A 15226-nucleotide genomic window follows, 5' to 3' on the forward strand; every position below is an offset into this window, starting at 1 on the left:
GGTATTGTCTCATTCCTTAACTTTATTATTCAATTTCCATTCATTCCTTTGTTTTATTAATTGCTTTAAATCATAATTTCATTAAATATTGTTATTTTGTTTAATTCAATCATGCGTGAGTAGTTAATTTTCTAGGGTTTAGGGGATCCATGAATGCATGATTGGGAATGGATTTGGACTTGATTAGATTGACTGATTGTGATTTCTATAGCTTATTCTAATTGTTCGTCAATTCTGTTCGGCCGGGCTATTTTGATTGAGTTTGATTAACCTTAGATTATGCGCCGAGAGGTATAAATCTGATGTTTTTGATCTGTGGCTATTAGATAGGATTTGTTTCTAGTACATAGCGAGAGCCTGCTAGTTATATTTTCCTAAGGAATTCATAAGATTCATTTATGGTTATTGATTGATTGTTGTTGTCCGTTGTCCAATCATGGTCTGCATTTGTGGTGAACCGTTGCCCTAAATTCCTTTAATATTAACATTTCCCTATTTTATTATTGTCTTAGTTTTAGTAATATAAACCAACACTTTTATCTGTTCCCTAATAGTCTAGACCCCTATTTTAATAGTAGAAAGAACGTTGTTTCCCTGTGGATTCGATCTCGACTTCCCATGCTATTTAGCTAGTGATTTTAGGTTTATCTTTGATTAGGTGATACGACTTTATCCTGTCAGTAGGTTGATTACTAACAATGCTCTCATTGCTCTTGAGTTGTTTCACACGATGAAGAAAAGGAGTATGGGAAAGAAGGGAGCAATTTCTTTAAAGATTGACATGAGAAAGTCCTGTGATAGGGTGGAATGGTATTTTATGGAGCGTCTTCTTTGTAAGATGGGGTTTGCGGAGAATTTGATTCAAGTATTGATGAGATTTGTTTTCTACGGTGTCTTATTCCTTCATTATTAACGGAGGGGTGTGTGGCAATGTCAAACCCTCCCGGGGGTTTGAGGCAAGGCGATCCCTTATCCTTGTACCTCTTTATTATGATTGCAGATACTTTTTCATGTCTAATTTCCAAGGTGGTGGTGGAGTCCTGTTCATTGGGAGCGAGTCAGTCTAAATGGCCCATGATCTCTCATCTCTTATTTGCAGACGATAGTCTGCTTTTTGGATAACTGAGAGGAATATATGTTGAAAGGTAGTTGATTTACTCAACAGTTATGAAGCATCTTCTGGGAAAAAAATTAATAAAGAAAAATAGGAGGTTTCCTTTAGCAAAGGTACGGTGTGTATGAGTCAAATCAGTCAGAGCTAGTTTATTTTTTGAAGATGAGACTGGTAGATTATCACGAGAATTACTTGTGCATTCCCACAATTGTTGGGAGATCAGAAAGTCAGTATTTGCGGCTTTGAAAGGCATGATTTGGAAGAAACTCGAAGACTGAAAGGACATGAACACCAAATTCTGGTGGGGGAATTCAGGCTCCTAACTTAAAGTCCACTGTCACGGTTGGGATTCTATGTGCACTCCAAAGTGCCTAGGCGGCCTTGATTTTTGTGATATGGTAGTTTTCAATGAGGCACTTCTAGGTCGTCAAGCGTGGAGGTTTATCTCTTGCCCCAAATCTCTACTTGGGTGGGTGATGCGAGACAAATACCACCCTCATGGGGAATTTCTTTCTTCTTATTTGGGCTAAGTGGACAACTTCTCGTGGAGAAGTATTTGGGGTTCAATTAAAAGCTCTAGTTAAAGAAGGTCTTATTTGGCGAATAAGGCAAAGGAAGTAGCATCAACATTTGGGATGAAGCATGGGTTGCCGACGATCAAGGCAACCGCATTTTGACTACTAAAAGGATGAGGTAACCTTCGTTAGCGACCTTATTGATTTCAAGAGGATGGAAATGAATTACGAGTTAGTGCGTGCAACATTTGCCGAGCTGCATAATGGCTATATCTTTAAGTATACATGCTCCCACATACTCCGACGGGCTATACTCTGACCTACATGCTTGGAAAGTCGTGTGATTTTGATAAATACCACCAATCAAGGGTCGACTTGTGGAAGCTCGAAACCATCCCCAAAGTCCGACGTTTTCTATGGGGAGCATGCACAGGTTCCCTATCAGTGCGTGCTCTACTGAAAGAAAGACACATGATTGACTTTGACACATGCCCATGGTGTAACAAGGAAGCTGCAACTGTCTGCCATGGACTCTTCGAGTTCCCTATGGTCAACGATTTGTGGCAGGAGTGTGCGTGCACAACTTTGGTGTGCAAGGATGGATTTGTCGAATTCAAGGAGTTGCTTGAGTCTTGGAAGGAAAAACTGGAAAGTCTCAAGAAACACGGAGCTGCTCTCATGTAGTACACGTGAAACGGGAGGAACGACAAAGTGTTTAATAATAAGGACACTCTGCATCTCGTGGTAGTAGACAGAGTTCGACGTTTGGTGGAGGATTTTAACAAGTACAGTAGAAAGATTTATGGGGCCAAGCTTAAGCCTCCACATCGCAGCCCAAAGAGTTGGAGGCCTCCCTCCGTCGACGTGGCAAAGATTAATTATGATGCCCATTTAGCTATTGATGGCTGGGTTGGCCAGGGAGTTGTTGGCCGCAATGACAAAGGCGAAATTCTATTTGCGGGGTGTATAATGCGAGGTCGCTGGCCTTGTGAGATTGCAGAATGCAAAGTGTGTTTGTTGCTCAATTAGCTCGAAGATATGTCATGAAATACTTGGTGTTGGAATCGGATAGCCAAGTTGTGATCAACTGTCTTACTAAGGGGTATATCTTCTTCTGGGATTTGATCTCACTACTAGATGGTGTTTGCATTATTTGTATTTCCTTTGATTTCATTTATTGGTCTCATATTAAGAGGGATGAAAATTTTATGGCCCATCACCTAGCTGGATTAGTGTCTTGTGGATCGGAACAAGTTTGAGTGAACCATTGTCCTAGTCAGATTTCACTGTATGTACTAATAGACAATTTGTCCCTAAATTAATATAGGCAAAAAATAAATTGAATATATCAATGGGTAAAGATATGCAAAACTGCACAATCATAATTTGAAGAACAAAAAGAAAAGGCGACAGTAGTAAATTATACTCACTTGTCCATAATGATATTTCAATTCAGAATTTTGACACCATTTACGATTGCAGATAATCTTCTAGATGTCTTGTTTGATTTAATGAGTATTTTCACAATATCAAAATTCTATAATTTGTAATATTATGTAATTATAGATAAAAAATAATACTTCATCTGTTTCATAAAATATCGCACCATCTTGTTTTTTTACACTATTCACCGTAGACTTTGGTCATTTTTTGCGATTCCTACCTAAGAAAAACTGTAGTCATGTGAGATCTTGTTAGATTCGTATCGATATGGCGTAAAATCAATCGTGATGCAATATTTAAGAAATGGAGGAAGTATAAAATATGCATTGATAAACGAGACAACTAAAAAATGAATCTCATTACAGAACGGAGGAAATAATAAGTTGGTGTAAGTTCAGATAAAGTATAAATATCTCATTTGATCTTATCTCGAAACATAAACTCATTTTTATACAAATTGATGCATTCACATATATTTGTTATTAATATTTTTTCTTCAAATTTTGGTAAAGTTGGACACCAAATGATGCATGCAATTGAAAACTAACACAATGAGATTAACTTCATTTGCAACCACTTGTAGATTTCAACTACTTCAATGGACTTATTAAGAACTACACCTACTAATCAAATATCAAGTGAGTAAATAATTATCACAAAATTCAACCTTAAGCCAAATTAACTTTCACAAAAAAATTGTCAAATGTCTTATTTAGTTTCTATTAAATTGGGATTAGAAACTTCTTCCACATATTTAGTGGAGCAAGAATCGGCTTCAAAGTTAATCAAATCTTCCATGGTTTCAAGAGCTCAAACGTTCCAAAAATTTAATTTCCCACTTCTTTAGGACCCACTTGCAATTCTTTATTTTTTACCACTTGCAATTTTTTAATTTACTCTATGTTAAAAATTCTCTTTTTTCACTAATTTCCACCCTCTTTTCACATTATTTATGTGGGCAGTGAGAGTGAGAGAGTGAACACACTGCTGTACTGTACTCTTGCATGGAGGTGTGGCCTACTTCTCCCACTACCTTCCATCCAATCTACAATTTTTTTTGAAAATTTTATTCTGATTATTTTTGGCCATTTTTAGATCAGATTTGAGAACAAGTTAACTTCATCCATACTGTTTTCACATTTATAAAGATCCCAATTTCTTTGAGTTTTAGAGAGACAAGCAGTCCAACAAAAACCCAGAAAACCAGAGAGTTTTAGAGAGAGAAAGACAGAGTTTTGCAGAGAGAAAAACAGGGGAGAAGAAGAATAATGGGAACAAATACAGTTTCTAAGCTGATAATATTCAGCATTTTTCTGGGTTTATTTCAGTTGATAAATTCTGCTAAAATAACTTATGATAGTAAGGGTATTATCATCAATGGCCAACGCAAACTCCTCATTTCTGGTTCTATTCATTATCCCAGAAGTACCCCCGATGTAAATTCTCTATTTTTCTCTAATTATTTTTTGTGAAATTTGCTGCTTTATTAAAATGCTGAAATGGGGTTTTGTTATTTTTTTAAATGGGTTTGTTTAATTATTAGATAGTTTGAAATTAATTGTTAACATTTGAGCTATTTTAGTTTGATTCTTGAGTGTGCAGATGTGGTAATTTGCTACTTTGGTGGAATGGGTTTTTGTTATTAGTTCATTTCTTAATGGGTTTGTTTAATTTCGATATATTTTGGAATCAATTGTAACATATTGAAATGATTTTATTTTGGTGAATGCTGATGTGGAATTAGCTCCTTAGTTGAAATGGGTTTTTGTTATTAATTAGATTTTTAATGGATTTGTTTAATATCTACTCCATAATAATTTCAAATTAATCTTAATACTTCAAAATAAATAAATTGTGATGCTGATGTGAGGATTATCTTCTTTATATGAAATGGGTTTTTTTTATCGTTAATTACCTTTTTTTCCGTAATTAGTTTGTGTGAATTCTAGATGTATGTGATTGCAGATGTGGGAAGATCTTATAAGGAAGGCGAAAGTTGGAGGTCTGGATGTTATTGATACTTATGTATTCTGGAATGGGCATGAGCCTTCCCCTGGAAAAGTATTGTTCTTGGATCTGTATTTTTCTTATTTCCCTTTTGTTTCTACTTTCTTACTAATTCAAACCACACTATCTACATGGCCTGACTATTAATTTTGGACAAAGGAAGTACTTTACTATGGTCTAAGGTTCTAATATGTGAAAATTTATTTGGATTTTGCAGTATCACTTTGAAGGGAGATATGACTTAGTAAGATTCATCAAGACAATTCATAGAAATGGACTATATGTAAATCTCCGCATTGGTCCCTATGTTTGTGCTGAATGGAATTTTGGGTAATTATTTTTGTTCTGGAATAAATTCTATGACTGTTTGAACTCCTTAAAATTGGAGCAATTTAATGTTTTTTATTTTCTTTGGGACATTTTTCTGGCTTTTATGAGTAATCTATTTTCTGTTTTCACCTCAATTGGATGCAGTGGGTTTCCTGTATGGTTGAAGTATGTCCCTGGAATCAGCTTCCGAACAGACAATGAGCCATTTAAGGTCCTGAAGAAATTTTCGCAAATTTACAGTTTTCCGGATTCTTTTATAGTTTTTAGGTAGCTGACTTTGTGATCTCAGCTGAAAGATACTGATGCATGATTTACTTTTTTTGTTACTTTTATAATTATACAGAGAGCAATGCAAGGTTTCACTGAGAAGATTGTTGGTATGATGAAAAGTGAGAATTTATTTGCTTCTCAGGGTGGTCCGATCATCCTATCTCAGGTCTATTGTCATAATTCTTCTCCTCTACCATGTATATCTTTTCAAGTTTTCAATTATCTGCATCAAATTTCAGTTTTCACCTGTATGTTTATAAGAAATGTGAAAGAAAAAAGTTGAAGGTATACTCCTATAATTTGATGTGTTTATATGAATTCATGTGCAAGCTCTCGCGTGATTAGAACATGTATGTTTATTAGATTGAAAATGAGTATGGATCAGAGCTTAAGGAATTTGGGGCCCCTGGTAAAGCATACATAGATTGGGCTGCGAAAATGGCGGATGGATTAAGAACTGGAGTCCCGTGGTTGATGTGTAAGGAAGATGATGCCCCGGAGCCTATGGTAAATTATAAACGTACCTCCAGATTAACAATTAGTATGAATGGACAATTTCACTGATTTTTTTTTCTTTTTTGCTTTCTGGCAATAGATAAACACATGCAATGGTTTCTACTGTGATTATTTCAAGCCTAACAAACCAAACAAACCCAAGATGTGGACTGAAGCTTGGAGTGGATGGTAATGTATTTGCTCTTACAACTTCTAGTATTGGTTTCTTTGTTGCAGTCATTTTTGCACTTTGTTCATATTTTCTGCTAACATTATTTGCTGTCATTTGCAGGTTCTCCGAATTTGGAGGTCCAGTTCACGAGCGACCTGTTGAAGATTTGGCTTTTGCAGTTGCCCGTTTCATACAAAGCGGTGGTTCATACATTAACTATTACATGGTTAGTAGTTGTTTATGAGCATCCTCTTATTGTTTTTATTATTGACATTAGAAGGTTAATGTCTGGCCCTTTTGCTTTCTGGCTTTCTGATGTTGTTCACTTCTGCTGACAGTACCATGGTGGAACCAACTTTGAACGAACAGCTGGCGGACCATTCGTTACAACTAGTTATGATTATGATGCCCCAATTGATGAATATGGTAAGAATTTGATCTTGCATATTTGTGTTTTATGGAAGTACAACTTATAACATATCCTGCAGTAGATACAGAATAGGTAAAAAAGGAAAATCTGACAATACGAATGATGTTACTGTCTTTATTGTTGCATGTGAATTCTTACAACTCTTTTCACTTAGTTTGACGTTAATTATCATGTAGAAAACATTTTGACATTTCATTTGCTTTTTGTGATCAAAGCAGTGTAATTAATCAATCTTTCAGGCCAGCTTGTGTGGATCATATATCAATACATGATAATTTTACTAGACAGTACATTAATATATTGAGAACATTGGGTTAGATCCCATGCATGCACAAATATTCTAAACTTATTCAGAGTTTGGCAAGGGAGTTTGTTTGGTTTGGTAAGTCAAATATTCTAAACTTATTATCTGACCATCTATTTATAAAATATTTAAGTGAAACATTTCTCCTCCTCCAACTAATGCATAACTAATAATCTTGAACATACTAATTTAAATCTTGAAGATACTTATTTAATCATCTAATTTTCCTACTATTACGTAAGTACGTAAATTACATAATTTATATGCTTAATATGCTAATTTTACAAAATATTCGATATGGTGTTAATTTGACCAAAATATTAAGTACATATCTTTTCCGTTATCGATATACTGATTTGACTAAAGTATTACAAAAATCATTTTAACAAATTATTATTTGGTGGTATCTATTAATTGTCATATTCTATAATCCAATATTTAACGGGTTATAAAAAATGATAGAAAATAAAAGTAACAAAGTAAATATATTTTTTAGGAAAAGGTTTTTGGCGGGAAAATTTTGCAACAGAAGTTGTTTTAGTAAGGTTCAGATAGGTTCATATAAGATAAGTACACACAAAATAAGTCGAACAAAATAGAGCTTAAATGTGTACGTTCAAGATTTATTAATCATGCAGCAATTTTAAGGGGAGAAATATTTTAATTATATATTTCATTAATTGTTTTTACAATATCTGTGCATGTACTGGACCTAATCTAGTGGTTGTCTACTTGTATTCCTCATAAATGGAGATTGCTTTCCCATTTCATTTTTCTTCGGACGAGAATCTTTTTCTTTTTTTACCCCCTCTTAGTAATAATTTATGCGAGGAAAGAACATTAAAATCGGTTGAAAAAGACCTTTACCACCAAACGGTGTGTAAGAGGTACAAAAGACAATCTTCTGGTCATTTGTCTAAGAGATCTCTTTTGCCCTTTTTAGTTTAGAAAATTGTACTTGGTAACATATTATAGAGTGTTATTACTTGTGGTTATCTAACCTCTTTCAATACACACATTATTGTACACAGGTTTAATTAGGCAACCCAAATATGGGCACTTGAAAGATCTACATCGAGCCCTCAAGCTTTCAGAACGAGCAATACTCTCTTCGGAACCTAAAGTCACTTCATTGGGAACCTATCATCAGGTCAGTTTCTTTACTGTAAATCCTTTTTTCCTTGTTGTCTTGTGCTGTTTGATTGATTAAACATTAACATACTTTTGCAGGCTTTTGTCTTCTCTGGCCAAGGAACTTGTGCTGCTTTCCTCTCCAACTTCCATTTCACTTCATCAGCAAGGGTGAAATTCAACAATGAGCACTATGATTTGCCTGCTTGGTCTATTAGCATACTCCCTGATTGCAAACACGTAGTCTATAATACCGCTAGGGTAAGTCACAAGTGCGTTTACTATTCGCCTACTTTATTTTCTTCCATAACTCCATTGACGAGACTTCTTTTCTTATTATCTAGGTTGGAGTTCAAACCTCACATACGCAAATGTTACCAGCCAATTCTCAGTTGTCCTCGTGGGAGATTTATGATGAAGATCTTTCTTCTCTGGAGGAGCGCCCAACAATGACAGCTGTCGGACTTCTAGAACAGATCAATGTCACCAGAGATAGCAGTGACTATCTTTGGTACATGACCAAGTAAGTCCCCTAAGTTGTTCAACTTTTTCCGCCGACCTCCTATTTTTTGGACAGGAAACGTTAGCAGACAAAAAGACTAATGCAATTTGCATTACACCTGTAACTATAAAAGATGCTGTTTCTGTTAGACCCTAGATTGTAAGGATTGTTGACTAGACTATTGCTCCGAAATCACACAAGTAAAAGTCAGCTAATGCAACATTTGATTTAGACTAATGTAGTTCAAATTTAATAATTTCCTAATAATGATCAGAATGCTTTCTGTATGTGAACTTTTTTCACCCAGGATTCATGTCATACTACATCAACAAACCATTATCATGTTAGGCGTATTTAAGTGAAATCAATGAGCTATGTAATGCATAAGAGCATGCTGAAATTGTTATGCTTTTATGAAAGCTTTTCTTTGGCATCTAAGCATTTTCATCTGCCGCCTTCTTTCTGTTGGCTTCAAATTTCATCCAAATTAAAGATATTGACAATTTGGCGTTGTATCACTCCAGTGTCCATGTTAGCCGGTCAGATTTGCATGGAGCTCCCAGTCTCATGGTGCAATCAGCAGGGCATGCTCTTCATGTTTTTGTCAATGGAAAGTCTTCAGGTATAATTTCACTTCATCAAAATTTTGAGTTAGGAGTGTGCTGAGCGCATAAATATTGTGTGGTTATAAATGAAATCGGGTTTTGATTTCTGAAGCGGATATTAAAGAGAAGTTATTCTTGTACACAGGGTCAGCTTTTGGGACTAGGGAGGACAGGAGGTTTACTTTTAAAGGACCAGTCAATCTTCATGCAGGAATGAACAGAATTGTGCTGCTAAGTGTGGCAGTTGGTTTACCGGTAAACTTGCGACTGCGATTTAAAATGCTTCAACCTGCTCTTGTGAAACACACTAATAAGAATCCTTGATTTGATTTGTTACTTCAGAATGTGGGGCCACATTATGAATCATGGAATACTGGAATCCTTGGTCCAGTGGTATTGCATGGTCTTGGCAATGGCAAGAGGGATTTAACATGGCAAAAATGGTCGTATCAAGTGAGTTCCATACAAATCTGACAGGTTGATTTGTTTCAAAATGGTCGAATCGTAAACTAGGTAGCTTTGAATGACAGGTTGGATTGAAGGGGGAGAATATGAAATTAACGTCTCCTAATGGAGCCTCATCTACTGAGTGGATACGTGGTTCACTTGCTGCACAGAGTACTCAACCCCTGACCTGGTATAAGGTAAAAACCTATGCTTTGGAAGCCTTCTTTTTTCTTTTTCCCCCCCTGATGTTCATTTTAATTAAAATTAGAAATATTAAAGTTGTAAATTTGCAGGCCAACTTTGATGCACCAGGAGGGGTCGAACCGTTGGCAGTAGATATGAAAAGCATGGGTAAAGGTGAAATATGGATCAATGGTAGAAGTATAGGAAGATATTGGACTAATTATGCAAAGGGAGACTGCAAACCTTGCAGTTATACTGGAACATACCGTCAAGTAAAATGCCAATCTGGCTGTGGTAGCCCAACCCAAAGATGGTAATAAACTGAATTCACTAACAAGTAACAACTCCCGAAATCTGAATTACAATATAATATAATGGTGTTAATCTGTTGGATTCTAGGTACCATGTTCCAAGGGATTGGTTAAATCCAAGACAAAATTTGATGGTCATCTTTGAGGAACTAGGTGGGGATGCATCAAAGATCTCTCTGGTGAAGAGATCAGTGTCACGTGTTTGTGGTGATGCATTTGAACACCATGCAATGGTTGAAAACTGGCGGTTAGATTCCAACGGCGATCGCCAGATAGTTCACCATGCCAAGGTTCATTTGCAGTGTGGAGCAGGGCAGTCTATTTCATCCATCCAATTCGCAAGTTTTGGCACTCCATTCGGATCCTGTGGAACTTTCCTCAAGGGAGCATGCCACTCTGAGAACTCCCATGATATTGTAGAGAAGGTACAATCTATTAACTACCTCAAGTTTGCATTAATTAACTTTTATTTAAATAACCTAAAGGCATTGATTTTTTTTACAAATATTTGCATATTTTTTTTCCCTTGGCGCAGCTTTGTGTTGGCAAAAAAAGATGCTCGGTTGCTATATCCAACTCAATCTTCGGAGGAGATCCATGTCATAATGTGTTAAAACGACTAACAGTCGAAGCTATTTGTTCTTAGTTATATCAACCAAAACCAAAACAGACATGAAATTTCCAGTGTGTAAAGAGTTCTATGACAGCTTGTGTTCATATAGTAAGCGATAAGGAAGGGGAGAAAAGAAGACGGAGATTAATAAAGGTCGAAGACTATCAATGGCATATGGAAACGGATACACATTTGAGCAGATTATAGAAAAGGTTTGTGTGTATAGTAGCCATTCCCTTAACTTTTATTAGGGAATGGGATTAAAGTGAAGGGGTCGATAATTATATCGAGTATTATTTATAAGTGCTCCAGGAGTAGGTTACGCAGAATTCGTGATTGCTTTTACAAGTCAGCTCTTCGATGTTTTTTCTTCTTCGCGTCTTTGTTTTGTGATCCATCCTTATTAGTATGTGATTTGAACAAGATTTGTTTTCCTTCTGAGCGTAATTAAATGGGGTAATTAGTTTTTGCTATAATTTTATTTGATATTAGTACAAGCTGAGTGTTGATGTGAGTTGATGGGCACATACAGTAATACAGATGTATCTGCAGCACTTCAGAATGCAAAAATATAACAGTCAGCTAGCAGCGTGAGCGGAAAAGTTCAGCAGCCCGCATTTCAGGCATGTTTCGGAAAACTAACAGACGTATACATATCAGAAAGTTTCAATAAGAAAAACAACCTCGACCTGCCGCGATGTTTCTTAAGTCAAATCTATTACATTATATTAAAACAGACACTAAAAATGACACATATCACCCCCGGGTGTAAAATTTTCCCGCCAAAAACTCATTCCTAAAAATACAAATCTACTCTATTCTTTTTCTTATTTTCTCTCCTCTTGTATAAACATTTATATATGGAAAGAATTATGGAGTATATGATTATGGAATATGATATTATATTAGATAATTTCGTTAATATTTTATTCAAATCTTTATATCAATAATAGAAAATATTCTTACTTAATATTTTGGTCAAATTAACATATTAAGAATATCAAATATTTTGGTCAAATCAGCACATTAAACGTATAAAATATATAATACGTAACAGAGCAAAAATTGTATATTATATGATAAAATGAGTACGTTCGAGACATAGATTTAAGCGATAAATATCTTAGTTAAATAAGTATTTTATAAAAAAGATGGTCAAATAATAATTTTTAAATATATGTGCGTGCACTTGACCTAATCTAGTACGGAGTATCTAATAATATACAGGCCACATTTGAATTTAGTTCATCTGAAACCAATAGACCATTCAAGTAACAAGTTAAAGTACTTTAAAAAGAAGAAGTAACAAGTTAAAGTTTGAAGCATTAGCTAAGAGCTTAAACCAAATCCTTGATATGTAGTCATCAATTCGTTTTCTCAATTTGTCATGTGGGCGCAAGGAATACGATGCTTAAGGCACGTTTACCTTCATAGAAAAAGACCTTTGAGGCATATATTCTTGCTATCTAAGAAAGACCCTTGACCATCATAGTATTGGTTACAAACCAGAAAACCTTGTTTTCTAAGAGTTTTATTTATTTATTTATCATTAAACAATCCAGCAATATGCTGATCTCTTCTTCCCCTTACAAGTTGCTCCATATCCGAGAATCAGGTACAGATGAAGGAATCCGATTTCCCCTTACAAGTTCTGAACAATACTCCTTCAATCCGATTTCAGTTGTCACAGTATAGATTACAATAACAATGCAACAACTAATTCTAAACAGATAGAGTAATAATACTAAAATAGAAACAATTGATCAACACATCAAAAGCACATTACACAAAGTAAAATAATATTATCCGCCATTCCGTCATTTGTAACAACCATAAATCCAAAGCTGAATCATACAAGAATTCATAATCCAGGATAAGGTAAAACATTAAGAGCAGTACTTAACAACATAATTATCACAACCGAGCAATGATCTCATTGTTAACTTCATTAGATGGCTGATGGAGTTACAGCTACAGTTTCAGTTGAAGTTGAAGTTGAAGCTGCATGCTTCGCTACGAGTTCCACAAGGGCTTCTTTCTTTGCACCCACAACCCTGTCAATTTCCATTCCGTCTTTCAGGAAAACAAAGGTTGGCATGGCATCAACTTTAAAGTCCTCAGCAACAGTCTGCAAGGAATGGGTTTTCAACACCAAATTCATGAGCCTGCAATTCAATAAAGTAAAAAGGGCACAAATTTTGCTTTCAAAGTTCAGCTATTTACCTTCAACTCATCAACATCAACCTTGAGAAACAACACATTTGGGGTCTTCTTAGCAAGATCAGTCAGAATTGGTGAAATAAAACGGCACGGTGCACACCATGAAGCAGTGAAATCAATCACAACCTACCATCAAATGCATCAGGTTAGAATCGAATAGCTCAATAACGGTTTTCAGTCATCATTCTCTAAACCCCTAATCCTTACTCCAATCAACAACTCAAAACCTCGAAAAATCCCCCAAAATAACAATCGGAATCAACTCAGGATCATAGCCAGCAAGTGCTCCGATCACCTGGAACGGGGGTTATTCCAGCTTTATCAGCACCTGTTGGAGGAGATTTCCCCAATCGATAGATGTTCATGCTCGAATCCGGAATTGTCGGAGTCTAATAGGATCTAAATTAAACAGAATGGGGGTATCCTAAACAAACTAATCACTCAATAATCAGAATTTGCAACTCTCTTTCGCAAATCTTAACATTTTCATAATTCCAGTTACTTCACCATCACCAATCAACAGAATTCTCAATTTCTATTTCCTGGACCCTAGAATCAAATTCACATATATAAAGCGTTTGATCGTCCCAATAAATTGTCATTATTCAATTCAAACATCAATTAAATTGTATAAATACCCAGGAAAAAGAAAATATCACAGTTCAAACGCATCGATTATCCAAGCATATAAAATAATGCCATTAGAAGAAAAAAAAACCTAACGCACATTCCTAATTTTCTATTTTAATTCCCATTAAAAAAACAAAATTTGTAAAAACTACGTAACTGAGATTCAAGAATCAAAAAATAGAAGTTACCAATTTGCCAGAAGTTTTGCCAGTCTCAAACTGCTCCTTCCAATGGTCAACGTTGTGGCAACTGACAACTTCATTCACTTTGTCCGCCATTTTGATTCTTGATATTTTCTAATTTAGAAGACGATGAGAGAAATGAAGCTACGATATCATTATTTGTAGAGGTGGAAAAGAAAGTTGGGCCTCTGGGCTGGGCTGGGCTGGGCTTTTTCTCCTAACGTGGGGTGCTCAATAATCAGATTAAATACTACTTTTTCTCCTAACGTGGTAGTATTTAATCATGTGATGCGTGAACGGCATTTTATTGTAACTAGTTTTTAGACTTGTGCGATGCCTCAAGTCATTATTCGGATAATTATGATTATGTCTTTTATAAAAAAATTTCCATTAATTTTTAATTAAAAATATTATAAAAGGTCTTGCGCGCACTAGGTGCACAATAAATTTATTGTACACCAAGATAACTTTTACCCATTTTTTTGTAACTTTAACCTAGTTTTGATTAATTTTTATATTAGTAAAAAAACGTTGATAGATAAACATTTTAAAGAGTTAAATGATTAATTTTATACATTATTAGTGATTTTGAACAAATAAGTTTTACTAAAATGAAAAATTTGTCGCTAAAAAATGGATAACTTTTACATATATAAGCTTAACTTTTAAACATTTTGAGTTAACTTTTACTATGGTGTACACTATTTATTGTACAACCCTTATAAATAAGAATTTGTGAAAATATTATTCTTTATTTTTTTTGTTATTACTACCTCCATTCAAACTGACATTTAAAGTTAATATTTGTACAAAAATTAATACAAAGGAAGAAGTGTGTAAAAAGATGGGTAAACATAATAAAAATATTAATAAAGTAAGAGATATTTGTAAAAAGGTGAATGAAAAGTTGGAAATGTTGTGGGGGTGAGAAGGTTAGGATAGTAAAGTTTCACGTCCCAAAATATAAAGGATAAGGTAAAGAACCTTATGAAAAGAAATAAAACAGAAAGTATAAAAATCTTTTTAAAACAGATGTAATACTATTTTTCATTTGCAAAAGATAACATCTAACATGACATGGCCAAGTAGATAAGTCATATTAGTGCATAAATCATGAGGTCTTGGATTTGAATATTTTATTAACTATATTATGTATTTATGTGGATGACATGTGCAAATTAAAGGAGGAGGGCGTCATGTGACAGGGCATACTTTCTTAGAAACGCATTTTAATAGGAACAATTCTTAACATAAAGTCTAACTCATACGTTCAAAGATTGAAGTGATTTTAGTTCTATTTGATTATAAAAATAGATTCTAAT

General features: G+C 34.8%; 2 protein-coding genes across 3 annotated transcripts; one reads left to right on the forward strand and one right to left on the reverse strand.

The window, feature by feature from the left end:
• Positions 1 to 4014: 4014 nt before the first annotated feature.
• On the forward strand, positions 4015 to 11348 carry LOC110790570 (beta-galactosidase 3). Of its 2 annotated transcripts, XM_021995349.2 has the most exons (19): positions 4015 to 4508; positions 5038 to 5133; positions 5297 to 5409; positions 5554 to 5620; positions 5753 to 5845; positions 6043 to 6186; positions 6275 to 6363; positions 6467 to 6572; positions 6685 to 6772; positions 8112 to 8230; positions 8311 to 8472; positions 8556 to 8734; positions 9238 to 9335; positions 9464 to 9573; positions 9661 to 9771; positions 9849 to 9962; positions 10059 to 10261; positions 10348 to 10684; positions 10795 to 11348. In XM_021995349.2, the coding sequence occupies exons 1-19, from the start codon at positions 4341 to 4343 to the stop codon at positions 10903 to 10905; spliced, it is 2508 nt and encodes an 835-aa protein (XP_021851041.1). In that variant the 5' UTR covers positions 4015 to 4340; the 3' UTR covers positions 10906 to 11348. The 2 variants fall into 2 exon arrangements, with proteins under 2 accessions (XP_021851041.1, XP_056693323.1); XM_056837345.1 differs by lacking the exons at positions 10348 to 10684; positions 10795 to 11348 and having other exon boundaries at positions 4034 to 4508; positions 10045 to 10246.
• A 1306-nt stretch (positions 11349 to 12654) lies between these two features.
• Positions 12655 to 14068, reverse strand: LOC110790569 (thioredoxin H1). The gene is made up of 3 exons (XM_021995348.2): positions 13911 to 14068; positions 13096 to 13218; positions 12655 to 13000 (listed from the first exon to the last, which is right to left on the reverse strand). Exons 1-3 carry the CDS (start codon positions 13998 to 14000, stop codon positions 12821 to 12823), a joined length of 393 nt encoding a protein of 130 aa, XP_021851040.1. The 5' UTR covers positions 14001 to 14068; the 3' UTR covers positions 12655 to 12820.
• Between the last annotated feature and the right edge of the window lie 1158 nt (positions 14069 to 15226).

This window comes from Spinacia oleracea, chromosome 2 (genome assembly GCF_020520425.1).
Source record: "Spinacia oleracea cultivar Varoflay chromosome 2, BTI_SOV_V1, whole genome shotgun sequence".
Lineage (NCBI taxonomy): Eukaryota > Viridiplantae > Streptophyta > Magnoliopsida > Caryophyllales > Amaranthaceae > Spinacia > Spinacia oleracea.